This window comes from Filicampus tigris, chromosome 8 (genome assembly GCF_054856515.1).
Source record: "Filicampus tigris isolate MCC_2025a chromosome 8, RoL_Ftig_1.0, whole genome shotgun sequence".
Taxonomy (NCBI): Eukaryota; Metazoa; Chordata; class Actinopteri; order Syngnathiformes; family Syngnathidae; genus Filicampus; species Filicampus tigris.
The window spans coordinates 15,368,782-15,383,127 of NC_141224.1; the positions used below are offsets into that span (position 1 = coordinate 15,368,782).

General features: G+C 39.7%; 2 protein-coding genes across 7 annotated transcripts in view; both read left to right on the forward strand.

The window, feature by feature from the left end:
• The first annotated feature begins 93 nt into the window (after window positions 1-93).
• On the forward strand, window positions 94-9,479 carry mal2 (mal, T cell differentiation protein 2). Its single transcript, XM_086038137.1, has 4 exons — window positions 94-375; window positions 1,511-1,681; window positions 6,927-7,127; window positions 8,438-9,479. The coding sequence occupies exons 1-4, from the start codon at window positions 259-261 to the stop codon at window positions 8,507-8,509; spliced, it is 561 nt and encodes a 186-aa protein (XP_085894263.1). The 5' UTR covers window positions 94-258; the 3' UTR covers window positions 8,510-9,479.
• Window positions 9,480-13,022: 3,543 nt separating this feature from the next.
• The window catches only part of LOC147143902 (protein MTSS 1-like), a 36,117-nt gene continuing 34,793 nt past the window's right edge, over window positions 13,023-14,346 (forward strand). For 3 of the 6 annotated variants that reach the window (XM_086038635.1, XM_086038637.1, XM_086038641.1), the window contains exon 1: window positions 13,024-13,551. In XM_086038635.1, coding sequence (XP_085894761.1) covers window positions 13,480-13,551 — 72 coding nt within the window. In that variant the 5' untranslated portion in view covers window positions 13,024-13,479. Of the gene's footprint in view, window positions 13,552-14,346 lie in introns of all 6 variants that reach the window. The other 3 variants (XM_086038636.1, XM_086038639.1, XM_086038638.1) reach the window with 2 other exon arrangements.

Here is a 14,346-nt window from a genome sequence, read left to right on the forward strand (position 1 = left end):
CAACCGTTAGAACTACAGTATTTCATAGGCTTTCTAGCACAGGTCATTTGGATATGGAGGTTTCCGTGAATCCGTGACGTCTTTGAACGTATCATCATGGCTCCAAGGGAGTGGCCGGTGCACCTGTCCGACCTGTTCTGTTGGAGAGGGACACATGACACCGGAGGAATTTGTCCTTTGTGCCAGTGGGTTCCCTGGTAGGCGAGAGAGCCAGAGAGGAGGCCGAAAAAGAGCGGAGAGAGAGAGGCAGACGGAGAGATGTCGGAGCCGGCCACCAATCCCGCTGCCACCTCCTTCCCAGCGCCCTTAATTTCGCTGCCTTTGGGACTGGAAGTGTTGAGGACTTATTCTGGGGCGCTTATCTGCCTAGAAATAGTAAGTACCGGTATTGATCCGAAACTCATGGAATCACAAAAGTGGATGATTAGCATCATATGATACTTGTAGCAACCTCATGGTCTCTCCTGACGACCTTTCGAACTGCAAGGTGATCTCACGGTCCTTGACACCACTGGAATTTTGCTTATTTTAACTATTTCCCTTTATTCTCATGTTAGAACTGCATTTGCCAGGCTTTTGTCATGCATGACATATAATGAAAGTAAAAGTTCTTTAATAGCATTGTTGGTTGTGATTGCGGTCATCCAGTCTGTATTTATATCACCCAATCATTAGTCCAGTGTTTTAATAATTTTATATGGGTTTTAATGAGAAATGCCTATGGTAGTAAACAGAGCTGGTTAACATTCATGTTCTGTTTTCAAAGCAATTTGCCAGTGACATTTAATGTGAAGTGAATTGCTACTTAAGGTGCTACTATTATTCACCCTTCGTTGCAGTCATGCTAGTGTAACTTAAAACTAAAAGAAAGAAAACTAATCACCATTTGTATAGGAATTATTTAAATTAACACATTAAGTATAATAAGTATACTGTCAAGGATATGATGCTAATGTATATTAAACATGAATAACAATCATTTGTTTATGTGATTGTTGCATTGCCCATATTGTGATGAAATAGCCCATGTCACCGTGAGTTGCATTTCTGGTTCTGAGGTTATCATTATATTTTTCCTCTTGGCCTTTGTCATTGGTAGCCCTCTGTGGTGGTACGACAAATAATATGAAATAGCACCACCCAAAAAAGGCAAAGCACACTAGTTGCATTCACCCTTGATGCTTAATGAGCTGATGTTGCACTTGATTTAGTGTGATTTAGTCTTTTTTTTTTTAAATAGTAAAAAAGTTTTTTTTTACTATTGGGGCATACGTATTTTGGGGGTGACTTTTGGCCTAATTGTATTATCATAGCTTATCATAGCTTTAGTCTTTTTTTTTTTAAATAGTAAAAAAGTAAAAAAGCTGTAGTTTGCAGTGGTGAAAACTGCAGTGGATATATATATATTAAAATATCATTTTGGTACAATAAATTGTCTATATGGGAGTATTTTGAAATGTTGACTATTTAATAGAGTAATGTGTTGACGTGCTGATGCTTGTGTCTCCAGTTATTTGGTGGTTTAGTATGGATCCTGGTGGCTTCCTCCAATGTGCCAGTCCCTCTACTGCAAGGCTGGGTGATGTTTGTGTCTGTCACCGCCTTCTTGCTCTCCTCCGCCTACCTCATCCTCCTCATCACCGGTCTGGCTGACCGCATCACTATTGACTGGAACTTTTTGGTAGGTCATATTTGAGTCTGTCGTTGGTTTGCTCCTTAGAGTGTCCATATAATCATGCATCTATTGATTTAGCGGCTATCATTTTGTTTTTATAGAAGATACTGTAACTGTTCAAGATGGATATAACCAATGGATGAAATACCTGGCATTAAAACATACATACATACATACATTGGTGTACAACCAGTTTTCAAGACATGTGTTGTGTACATTGTAATGTTGTCTAATATACTTAATTCGTTGTTCATAAGATGTTGGTGTGACATCCAAGTGAAGGGCATCAAAATTAAAAAAAAAAAAAAAAGTCACAAACTCACTCTGTCTTGGTACACATGCACACTGCACAGACTCCGTCTATTGAATTCAGTTTACAAATGAGCAGCGCCATAACGCCATCTCTGTAGCACATCCTCCATGCGCCCTACTCGCCAGGCATGCCTAATCAACCCATGTTTAATCCAGTTGTTATGTTTGAGTAACAGTTGAATTAAGTGTGAATCCATTAGTCATGCCTGAAGGGTGAGACACAAAGATGACGTAATAGAAAGGCAACTCGTTGTGTTACCCTCTCGGTCGCTACATTAGTTTAGCAGTAGAGCTAACCCAATACCTCATACAAAATAACGAGTAACAATAACAAAATAACTATAGAAATGAGAGAGGGTTATATTGTATGATAGACATTTTTATTGCGCACTACAACATGCAGCGTACAAGCGTAATATCACACAGCACTAGCCAGATCCAGGCTAAAATGAATTATGTTACAGTAAATTATTCTTTGGCCTACTATACCTTATCTCACAAAGTTAACGAATGTGATACAAACTGCACAAACATGGGTTCTACATTGGCCCTTGTCTTATCCCACACAGTTGACTAAACTTAGTCGTAGCACCCTGCTTTTTCCAGATCCTCACAAAATGGGTTCTAATATAGGCCAAAACTTGACAAAAGTGAACAAGTCAAGTCAAATTTATTTATATAGGCCTTAATCACAAGAAAGTCTCAAAGGGCTTCACATATGCACCAGATCATATACCCGACAAACAAAACAATCATGGCTCTACACCTTTATCTGGATCGTCACCAAATGTGAGCCCCATTTTGCCCAACCTCTTTAAAATGTCATTTTATACACAAACATGCTTGTAAAACTACACTCAAAAATAATATGTTGTATTATGAAATGTATTATATAATGAAATAAGAGGAAGTTGTGTTTCATATCCAAAACTCTTTATAGATTTGTACAATGCAACACAGCATACAAATTGTGTAACTGACATCCGTTGATAATACATTCAGTTGCACTTCTACTACCACTTTGAAAGAGGAAGTCAACCCAAACATATTTTTTTCCAGAATATGTTCTATGCAAGACCACTAGTTGAAACAAGGCATTCTGATGAATATTGCGTTTGTGGAATAAGAGTTAATCCACCCGCTTTTAGCCATCTCTGGGGGCGGCCATTTTGTCACTTTCTCTCAACTGAAAATAACATCACAACTGCTCAGGGCTCAGGTAACGACCAATCACGACTGACCTGTTTTCTGAAGCTGAGCCGTGACAAAATGTCCGAACCTGAGATTGCTAAAAATGGGTGGATTTTGCTACTTAAAGGGACGGTGGGGTCGGATGGCCATGTTTTCACTAACAAGTTCATTTGATATATTTTTTGATCAGGAAAATGAAAAGAGTTGTCATTTTCTATTTTATCAATAAATTTGGGAGAAATTAGGAAATAATTGACTCCATGAATAACGCCCCTTGTTAATGAGGAGAATGACCGCGCCCCCTAGCGTTCTATCATGGGAGTAACCGATTCCAAACCCTCCATTGAAAATCATTGTACTTTCATTGCTCATAACGTCCAAAAACGGCGATCAATTGGCACCAAAATGTATGTTGACATCTCTACTAATGCCCACGTCAACATATCAAAAGGATTAACCTCTTCGTGGCTGATTTATATGAGACTGAGGAAATGTGGAAGTGAGCAGAGCTACATAGGCTGGGACCAGCGCACACTGCTTCTTTGCTTAAAAAAAAACAAAAAAAACACTAAAACACTGCTTCTTTGCTGATCATGGTTAGGACGAGCATTTAACACCAGTCAGGATATTTACAGAGACGGAAGTGGAAATGAGTAGACGTGCACATTTATTTAGATGAGGGATGGCCCTATTTTCTCGACCGACAACACACCGTCCAATTTGGAACGTAAACAGCCGAAAAGGTACGTTCCAATGCGGCCACACTTGGTTGTGGAGTCAGCCTCGCTTGAACTTTTTGTCCGCTGAACATTGATGCTTGTTTATTACCACGCTTGGCTCCCTCCCGTGACGTGGACAGCTGAGACCGAAAAAATAACATAAGCCACGCCCCAAAAAGGGGCGGGGAAATTTGTCGTAAACCTAATCACATAAAAAGCCTTTAAATCACTACAAGAGTCTTTTGAGGTGGGCATTTTACTACTAATGTCATTTTTACATGCAAACCTATTATATATGTGCCAATGTTAAGATCACCCAAGTGTCACTTTAACTCATATTCCACAAACACAATATTAATCAGAATGCCGTGTTTCAACTAGGGGGCCTGCTGGGAACATATTCTTGAAAAAAATGTCTTTGGGTTGATTTCCCTCTTTTAAGAGATAATCTTACATGGTAAGTGATTCTCATCTAAATGCAGTGGTGGGCCGTACATTTGGTACCTTCAGTATCCATTTAACCTGACTTAATGCATCTCCTAAATTTGAGAGTAGTCCTAAAGATGTCTGGCTTTTCTAGAAAAAGTCCACCTAAATGTTTTTTTCTCAGTGTGTCAGACTCCAATTACATTTCATCTACTACAGTATGTCAGCCATTGTGAGCATAAGAAACTGCAATTTATTAATATGTGCAAATTTCTGCAAATGCGTTTTGCTCGTCAAAATTGTTTGCTCTGAGCAACTAATCAGAGGATGGAAAAATACTGATGTTGTTGGCCACCTAGCTAGCTCAGTGGGGCAAATTTGAAGGAAGCTGAAATTAGACAGCTGGGCATAAGGTACGTTCCAATGTGGCCACATCTCCTGCAAAATCTCCTGAAAAAACGTATGTTTTCCTTTTAATCACAGTGCTAAGTGGTGCTTTCGTGGAACTTGAGGATCTGCCAGAGTAATGGCACTAATGGAGTCAAAGAGCACCACTGAAGCTCTCACAATAGCCATTAATATCAGGATTTACACCAGGAGCTCTAGGCAAACTACAATTCTGTCTTCTTCTAAAAACGATATAAAATTTGTTTTTAAAAGCACATTGAACATATGATTCGAAGAAATATTGTGTATTTGTTCTAAATTTTGGTTAGCATAGCCTCGAAACCTGTACCATTTCTGTGAAGTTTGGCCTCTCAGCCTTGGTCTGTAGGCGCTAAGCTTTGTTCAGAAGAAACCGAGCATGTGTTGTTTGTTTTCATCAGAACAATGAGCGACATGGATGATGAGCTCATACCACAATGCAACAAAGACCTCGCTGTTGTTTTCCCGTCCACCAAACAGAATTGACAACACAAACCCCCCTTCACTCTTTTGTTTTCCTATGAAATGCGATGACAATTTTTTCTTTGTTTTTTTTTTTAAAGATGCCCTCTTCTTTTTGCCATGTTTGAGTGTGTGGAATTATTGGCTGTACTGTACACATAAGGTTGTTCTGCAAGTTTATATAACCTTTATAGTTCACGTAGTTGACTTTATTGACACCTGAAACCTATACAAACTTCTTGTGTTTGTTATATTCACCAAGCACAAATCCACAAGGTTTTGTTTGGATAATTGTTCGTTTGCTGTGCCCCTTTACCTACTTGGTGTGCTGAGCTGATACTATATGGGTAGTATAAACCATTGCTAAATGGGCAGATTAATTGTTTTCTTAGTGTCCTAAGAAGAGTGCACTCATAGCAAACCGAATTTGAAAAAAATTATTCCCTTCTGCTTAAGGTCAGCAAAAGTCTACTTCTTTATCCTGACCATTTATCCTGTGGTGTGGGATGCGTTATTTTTCTTCCTAAAGTCTAATTCACTCGGCAGGATAATCAGCCCGATTCTAGCCCCGAATCTCCCGTCCCGACAGTTGTAGGTCGAGGCCGACTCTCGTAATGGCTCCAAAGATAATCTTATCAGATAATCCTGCCGTGTGTGGTGTGCTCAGCCTGATCTCGGAAGTAGTGTCCGACCTCAAATCGGGGATAATCAACATGTTGGATTTTTTGGGCCTGACTTCGCACCGTGTGTGCTGTGCCCCCAGGACAAACAAGCACACAGATGATTGACAGTCACGTACAGAATCAGAAAGCATCAAACTAGCGCCACCACAAGGACACTGCGACCCTTCTACCTTTTCATCCGCCATGTTTGCTCACTCCGAAGTCTCATTTAATCTCGAGGGGTTTTGCGAGATTTTCCGTCTGATGTGAGAATATCATTGAATGAATGTGGTTCGTGTGTGATGTGTTCTTGCAGTGTGGCAGCACACCACACAAAATGTAATTCAAAACTGTAATACGCGTGATTTTTATCGAGTCACGTGTGGGGGGGCTCTCAGAGTTTGCAAGTCGGCCGACAATTTTAAAATCCTGCCGTGTGAACCAGGCTTTAGCCTGCTTGCTAAATGGTTGAGGTCTTTAGTGTTATTTGTCAGTCTGGATGACTTGTGGCACCTTGCTGCCTCTGACAGGTCAGTCTTGGTACTACGATGCTTATCAGGTTTGGGAGAAGAAAATCACGGTTCCTGGTGCTGTACATATTGTATGTGTGGTCCCTGTGGTTTGCTGTGTTGGTTATCCTGAGTACACATGACCACACACTACAGGAGTAGAACTGAAAACGCTGCATCAGCGTGTGTTTTGACTCTTGGGCTTACTCAGAGGCCAGAATGAAAGCACTTCAGCGCTTGTGGGAAAAGGACCTCAGAAAGATAAGAAGGACCAAGACCATTACGACATTTAAAAATCAGTAAAAGGAACTCTAAACTCAACCCCGAAACACACAGGGAGCCAATGCAGTGATTTTAAAATGTAATGTGCTCCCACTTCCTGGTCTTCATTTGGACATGTGCTGTCAAGTTTTGCAATAATTCTAAACTTAAGGTACTCTTTTTAGGAAGCCCATACAAGTAGGAATCACACTTTTTTTAGGCCTTGATATAGATGTGTGCTGACTGAGTGTCATCCTAATACGTCCTCTCTTCTCATTTTCAGGATGTTTTTTACCATTTTCTAGCTTTGCTTTTCTATTTTGCTGCCTTTGTGCTGGAGGCGGCGACAACGGCAGCCAATGGAGGATCCATCATCTCACCCCTGCCAAACAGCACAGGAACTGTAATGTGTATACACTACCCTCGGGGAAATGTATTCACTGTGCTGACTCACAACCAGTTCAATATTAACGTAGTGGCCACGGTGAGTAAAAAATCATTTTGGAAAGATTTTCTAATTGTATGTCAGTGTATGTAGTCTTAAAGCGGAAGTCAATCCAAACATATTTTTTTTCTGTCGACTGAAAATGACATCACACACCCTCAGGGCTCAGATAACAATCAATCATAGCTCAGCTTCAGACAACAGATGAGCCGTGATTGGTCATTATCTGAGCCCTGAGCATTTTTTATGTCATTTTCAGTTGACAGAAGTGACAAAATGGCCGCCCTCTGAAATGGCTAAAAACGGGTGGATTTTGCTGCTTAACTCATAATTCTTATTAATTCGGCATATTCATATTAATTTCATATTCTATGCAGGCCCACTAGTTTCAACTAGTGGGCCTGCATAGAACATGTTTGGGTTGACTTCCGCTTTTATTACTGGCTTTATATCTTCAACAATCCACAATATGTCTCCACTGATACACTGATATGGCAAAATACCATATTTGCACGTGGAAAGTCAACATCTCATTCACATAGAAAGATGTCAAAGACCCAGCTCCTTGACTTACAGGTGCCACTGCGCATGCCCAAATTACGTGAACTACTTGCAAGATAATTATACAAATGTATGCGGTGACAAAGGGCAGATCTCATCCACCCCTGAGACCTGAGAGGTGCTTTTCAACCACCCTCAAGCCAAGAGATTGGAAAGACCGCCTTAGAGACACCGTTCTCTGCTTCCTCATGGGGAAGGCATGTCGGTGGAATTGCAGAGGTCTTCGAAGTATTCTCCCCACCGATTCACAACGTCCCAAGTCTTCCAGCCACGGCTCCGGTCGACTGCGAGGTGGGAGTTTGAAACTACTTCTGACAGGGGACTCCCAGTAGACATTCCCAGTAGATCCTCTTAACACGTTTGGGTCTGCCAGGTCGGACCGGCATCTTCTCCCATCGTTGGAGCCAACACACCACCGGGTGGTGTTTGGTTGAGAGCGCCGACCCTCTCTTCATCCGAGTGTCCAAGACATAGGGCCACAATTCCGAAGACCCATCCGCAAAGTTACTTGGTGCGACATTCCCAGGGTGTACGCCACCTGTTGTCCAACGCTCACCCATAACAAATGAGGTCAAGCGGTATAGAAAATGGATGGATAGATGGACGGTTTAGTGGATATCTGACGAATGTGGCTGCTTAGTGAATAGCTTCGAATCAAATTGTCATCAGATATTTGTGTGTCTTAATATCAATCAAAAGTCATTCTTGTTTGCTAGCTTGCCGGTACAGTTTGCTGTTCAACAAGTTCATTTATATTTTCTGCACAATCTGTTTGTTTTTTGTCACAGATATTTGCATTCGTGGTGACGCTATGCTACAGCTGCAGTTTGGTGATGGCCTTCAAGAGGTGGAGGATCTAACCTCAAATTCTAACTGATTTTGCACCTGTTCTCCATCAACAGGAGAAACATTCATGATACAGTAGTAGATTCCTGAATCATGCTGCTGTTCACTAGGAGTTGGAATGCCCTGTTTCAATTATGATCAACATGTGATTTTTCTTTGGAGGGGGGCGGGGTTATTAATAACAGAAGGACCAATTACTTTTCTGAGGTCATTAACCTCTCAAACATGTTGAGTGGTGTAGTGAAGAGAGGAGAAAACATTGAAAAATCTTGACATTTAATATGGCAAGTACATCAGTCATGTTGTGACGCTTATGCAACTAGCTTTTTTATTCACATCAACACTGTAACTTCCTTATTCTACTGGATTCACATCCTCACTGAAGGGAATGTTTCCCAATTCCAAAACTGCTTATTTTCCCTGATTCATGCTGCTTTTGTTTCAAGCACAACAGAAACTTCATATGCTTGAACATATTCTTGGAAAGGCCTTATAACACAGTGGAACACAAATGGAATGGAAACTCACTTCACAATTAACATGATGTGCTATTGATTTCTTAAATAGCTTTTTAAATATATGTTATATGGTATTTTATGTTTTGTTGATATGTACCACTTAGTTGGATTATGTCAGTGTATGGCTTCTCCTTAACAGGTAGGATTAAACATACAAACCTCCCAATATATATATATAAATATATATATATATATATAAATATATATATATATATATATATATATATATTTTTTTTTTTTTTTAAAGGATTTTAACATAAAACCTACACAGTTGTTTTTTTATGTATTAATAGTTCATCAGATGGCATCATTGTTTATCTTCAACTTTATGTATAGGATTAAACACTCAAGCATACTAATATTGGTGTGTTTAAAGAATTTTAATAGCCTGTGCTGTTATTTCACTTCCTATTTAAAATTAATTTACATTAAGAATAAATAATGACAATAAATATGCAATCTGTCAGTTTTGTTTGCTGTGCCACAATTACTAGTTACATTAATTGTAGTTTATCACAGCTTGTATTACAATAGTACATTATTACTAATTTAAAATCGAATGTTTGAATGCTTGTGCCTTTGTTACTATTTTAGTACATTTTGTTGTTAAATAATCCAAATTTTAAGGTGAAAGTGTAAAATCTTACAAAAACAAATTTCACGCCATTTTATTTACATACAGTGGACATAAAAAGTCTACACACCCTTGTTCAAACGTCAGGCTTTGGTGATACTTTATTTAAAAAACAAAAAGAAAAAAAAGGTTAAAACATTTTAAAACTGTTCCAGGCGTGTCTACTATTACAGTAAAGGATCCCAACACACCAAACAAAATTTAGAATAAAGACAAAAGATAACAACTAAATAACCCACGATACATATAGGTACAAAGTAGGGGTGGGCGATCTGGCAAAAATATCACATCACGATTTTTTAAAAGTAAAACCGCGATTTTATCATGATTATTTTTTTACGTTGTGTTTTTAAGACTATTTTGCACATTTCTGACCATTTTCCTCATGTTAAACATATAAAACATATTTAAAATGTGTGTAAAACTCTAAAAGAAAAAAAATGATTGATGAAATTTTAAGTCAGCTAAGCTTTCTGAACAGGTTTTAATTTGAATAGTTACCATTTTTACCAAATATGCAGTGAATGTAAACATAAAAGGTAACATAATGTAAATAATGTAAAACAGCTCGTAAAGCAGGTCTAGTACTTTGAAGATGTCTTTTAAACCCCTCGTTTTCCACTGTTTTAATGGGAATCATGTCTTCAGCAAGGTAATAAGTCGCTGCCTCAGTTACTTTTTTACACTGCTTGCTTGTTTTTTCATATGGAGTGCTCGTGTTAAATGACTCTGTTACCGTGGGTTGCGTTATCTTGGAGCTAGCGGCTGCCTCAGGCTACCATGCGTCCGTTTGCTTTGGCTGTCGGCGCTGATGTCCGAACCGAGTCTCTGCAAACTTTGCAAATAACTGGTTTTGCGCTTTCTCCTCCAAGGAAAAGCCAAACCAAATCGACACTGTGGATGTGGAGTTTTTTTTCGGGACCAACTCTGCTTCGTGGTGACTTTCCCCTATAGCTCCCCGCTATACAAACAAACAGGGAGGCGGGAAGTGTCACGTACGGTGCACTGTGCGTGCTGGTCGGGTATACGCGTCAGCGGCTTTGCGGCGCCATAGAGCTAAACTGTTTAGAATGTGCCATGTAGACGATCAAACGATCGTTCGGCTTTATGAGATCGTGAACACGTTAAACCGCTTAACGATCTAATATCGTCATTTCGCCCACCCCTAGTACAAAGTACACAAATGAAAACAGAAAACAACGACTGCAAAAGGCACATCATGAGGTAGATAGTGTTTGCTTACAAAACTAAGGATGCTTTGGTGGACGGAACTGCAGCGTAAAGAAGCATCTAAACAACCTGTAGAATAATAAATAAAACTTCTCACCTGGACAGATTCTCTGGGTCGAGATTTGGTTCCTTGAGTAGGGGTTGAATAGCAGCGGTCTTAAAAGCTGCTGGTACAGTGGCAGAGGAGCGTGCTAAATTAATATTTACGATGGAAAGTCCTAATATCGTAAACAATTCTTTAACGAGTTTCCTACATGATTGTTTAGGTGTGCGGGTTTCACCTCTAAGCCTCAGAGTAAGCCTCTTAGGACGAGTTTAAAGTCTTAGTGGTGCTACAGAGTCAAGGCCAGGAGGGGCTCAGAGTAAAGCCGCTGCTTCTCCGCATTGAGAGGACCCAGATGAGGTGGCTTGGGCATCTGTTTTCAACACCCTATCACCAGTGAAACCTAGTTAGTGGTGGCAGGATCATTTGTTTTTTTTTTGTTGTTTTTTTTTATCCACTGGAACTGAGGCCATGGCGGAGGGAGTAATGATTGACCAGTTCGAAATATCACTCAGTGCTAGTACACAACCTTCAACTTCTCCCAGAAACCCCAAAAGTCAGGAAAAGTCTACTTGATCTGCTGCACTTTAGTTGGGGTAAATCAGAGGCACTTTAAATGGTGTGTCCTCACACGAACCGTCACAACCTCGGTGGTTATATTCGTGTGAGGACACACATGGGGTGGGAGGGGTGGGGGGGTTGGTCGTTGTACAGCTAGGTCACATTAATGGTGGGAAAGGTTTTGAAATTAGGGGTGTGTAGACTGTTTTTTTTTTAATTATATATTTTTTTTATCTGCTGTACATACAGGTACATAGCATGGTCACAAAGGTGATAACCCCATTCAACATCAGGGATCAATATATTGTTGGATTACCAGTAAAACAGATTCTCTGTGTCTGATGATCACAAATAAGTATTATAAATAAATAGTTTTCCATGTTATGGCAACTGCCAGGTAAGACATTATTTTGAAAGCTGAAATCCATTGTCTCTATTTTAGTCATGTCTCACTGTCAACCTCTAGTGGCTAAATATTTTTAACGCGTTTTAACGTGAATTTTGTATGACACAAAAGGGTCTCAAACTCCGGTCCTCGAGGCAAGCTCTGCGTTTTTACATGATAAGTTTATATGATAGGTTTTTTTTCCTGGTGTGTCAGCAATACTCTTCCGTACAAATGGAACATGTTCTAAGTGTACATTTGTTTGTTTGTTTCGTGTGTGCCTGTGTGATGTGCGCGCGTGTCCAAATTCCATCAAGAAATACAGCACGCTGTTTTCTTCCAAGTGGCACAGTCATTTTTTTCCTCCCTCGAATGCATTATCTGCAGGAGGTTCATTGCTGTCAGTAAGCTCGAGATCCATAAAGACTCGTTTGCAAGATACAACACGTTCATCATTCATATTATTTTAGGATAATGCGATCGTCTGTTGTCGTTCAAACTTCAGTCGCTAGAAGTCGCTAATTGACTAACATTCAGTACTGTATTTGGTTTTCAGAGGCAGACAGAACTTAATGTTACAAAACGCACTGTCACGAGATGCGAAGCAGCAAAAACATTACAGTACTCTAAAGCATTTATTGAAATTATAAGTGCTCTTGAATTGTTCTTTTAATTCTTTTAAACATCTGACATCGAATATTGTTAGTGCTGTTTAGCTTTTCACTCCTTTCATCACATGCAATGCGGACTATCATCACATTAAGCGCTCTAATTTTAAAAACGGCTTCAAGTTTGATTTGTTTTCCACCACACCATACCATTTGTGTGTGTGTTTGTGTGTGTGTGTGTGTGTTCATTTATTTATCAGGAATGGGCAAATTCTTAAAAAAAAAAAAAAAAAAAAGGCTGATAAATATCTGATATACATTTTCCACGTATGTACGCATATTGTCCATATAAAAATTAGCATTTTTGTTATAAAAATTTGCATTTTTGCTATACATCTTGTTAGGAAGTGCCTGGTCCTGTGTGCCCCATGGTATAGCACTGATGAAAAATTGTGGTACCCTGTACTCCGTACCGCTGTAGCTTTTATTTTATAAGTGAACCGGAAGCACGTTTTCCGCGTTGTCGCAAGCTTGGTATGTTGTCTCTCTTGTGTTTGTTCGCCCAGTCTTTTTCAGTCGGTGTTGTGAAAGAGACGACCTGCGACACTCCCGAGTATTTTAACTGGTTTACCTGTCAATATCCTCAGAGCAGCGAAGCGTGTCTCTAGTTTCGTCTTCACTTGAAGTGTTTCTGTCATAACATGGCTCTGAAGCAAGCGGTGTGGAGTCGACACTGGGAATTAAATTTCACTCTTGTTCCAACTGCTTATTTGAAGTGAATGGTGCACCGGGAAACCGCCTTTAACGCTTTTTCTCACAACTTTGTGGTAAAAAAAAAAAAAAGACCTCTTGTTTTATTACTCAGCAACGGATACCCTAGTTCTAGCGCTCGTCTAGCTTTATTTTTTCTTTGTTTTCGTCTTGACTTTTCCATCCTCACCTCCTGGACTTCGGGGGTGGTGAGTTGAAGTCGGGGGCGACCACTTGGAGGTGGTCCTCTGAAAAATGGAGGCTGTTATCGAGAAGGACTGCAGTGCGCTTGGAGGACTCTTCCAAACTCTTATCGGAGACATGAAGGTAACGGTGTTATCGTACAACTTGCACAGCTTGATAAACTTCTGTGCAGTGTCGGTGATTGACTTGAAACTTTCCACTTGCCGCTCGTGCTAGCGTAACTTCTTTAAATTTGCTCTTGAGTTCCAAACTCCTCAAATTACTCCCGATATAATAAGTATGTGTGTTATAATAGTAATGCATCATATTTATACAGCGCTTTTCTGGACACTCAAAGACGCTTTATGGATACTTTTCTACGCTTAAAATGAAATATTTACTTTAGTTGTGGCGTCATATTAATTTGTGATGTTCCATTCTGAGGCGGACAGGTGGAAGTGTAAGTACTGTAGGACGTCTTATTACGATTTTTTTTTTTTTTTTTTTTTGACAAAGACGACTTGTAGAGACAATTAGCTGCTGTCTCAACTGCTGTACTTGCCCAGAAGGAATGGAAAGAATGTGACAGTCAGAGTGGAAAACAATGTCCAAAGGGTCTATAGGCGTTGACATATGGAAGGGGGGGGGGGGGGGGGGGGGTGCGAATCAAAATGTCCAGACGTCCGTTTGCACAGAAATTTGAAAACTTTTACGATCGGGTGTTTAATTTCGTACTCTACACGCTCTCTCATATCAGCCACCTGCATTCGGAGGAGAAAGTATGTGAACACTTTGGAATTTCTTACATTTCTGCGTAAATTGTTCATAAAATGTGGTTTAGTCTTCATGTAGATCACAATTAAAATAAACAAACAGTCTCCTTACACTTATATAAAACAGACAATTTTGCCTTTACTTTTTTTAAAAAAACATGTAAAC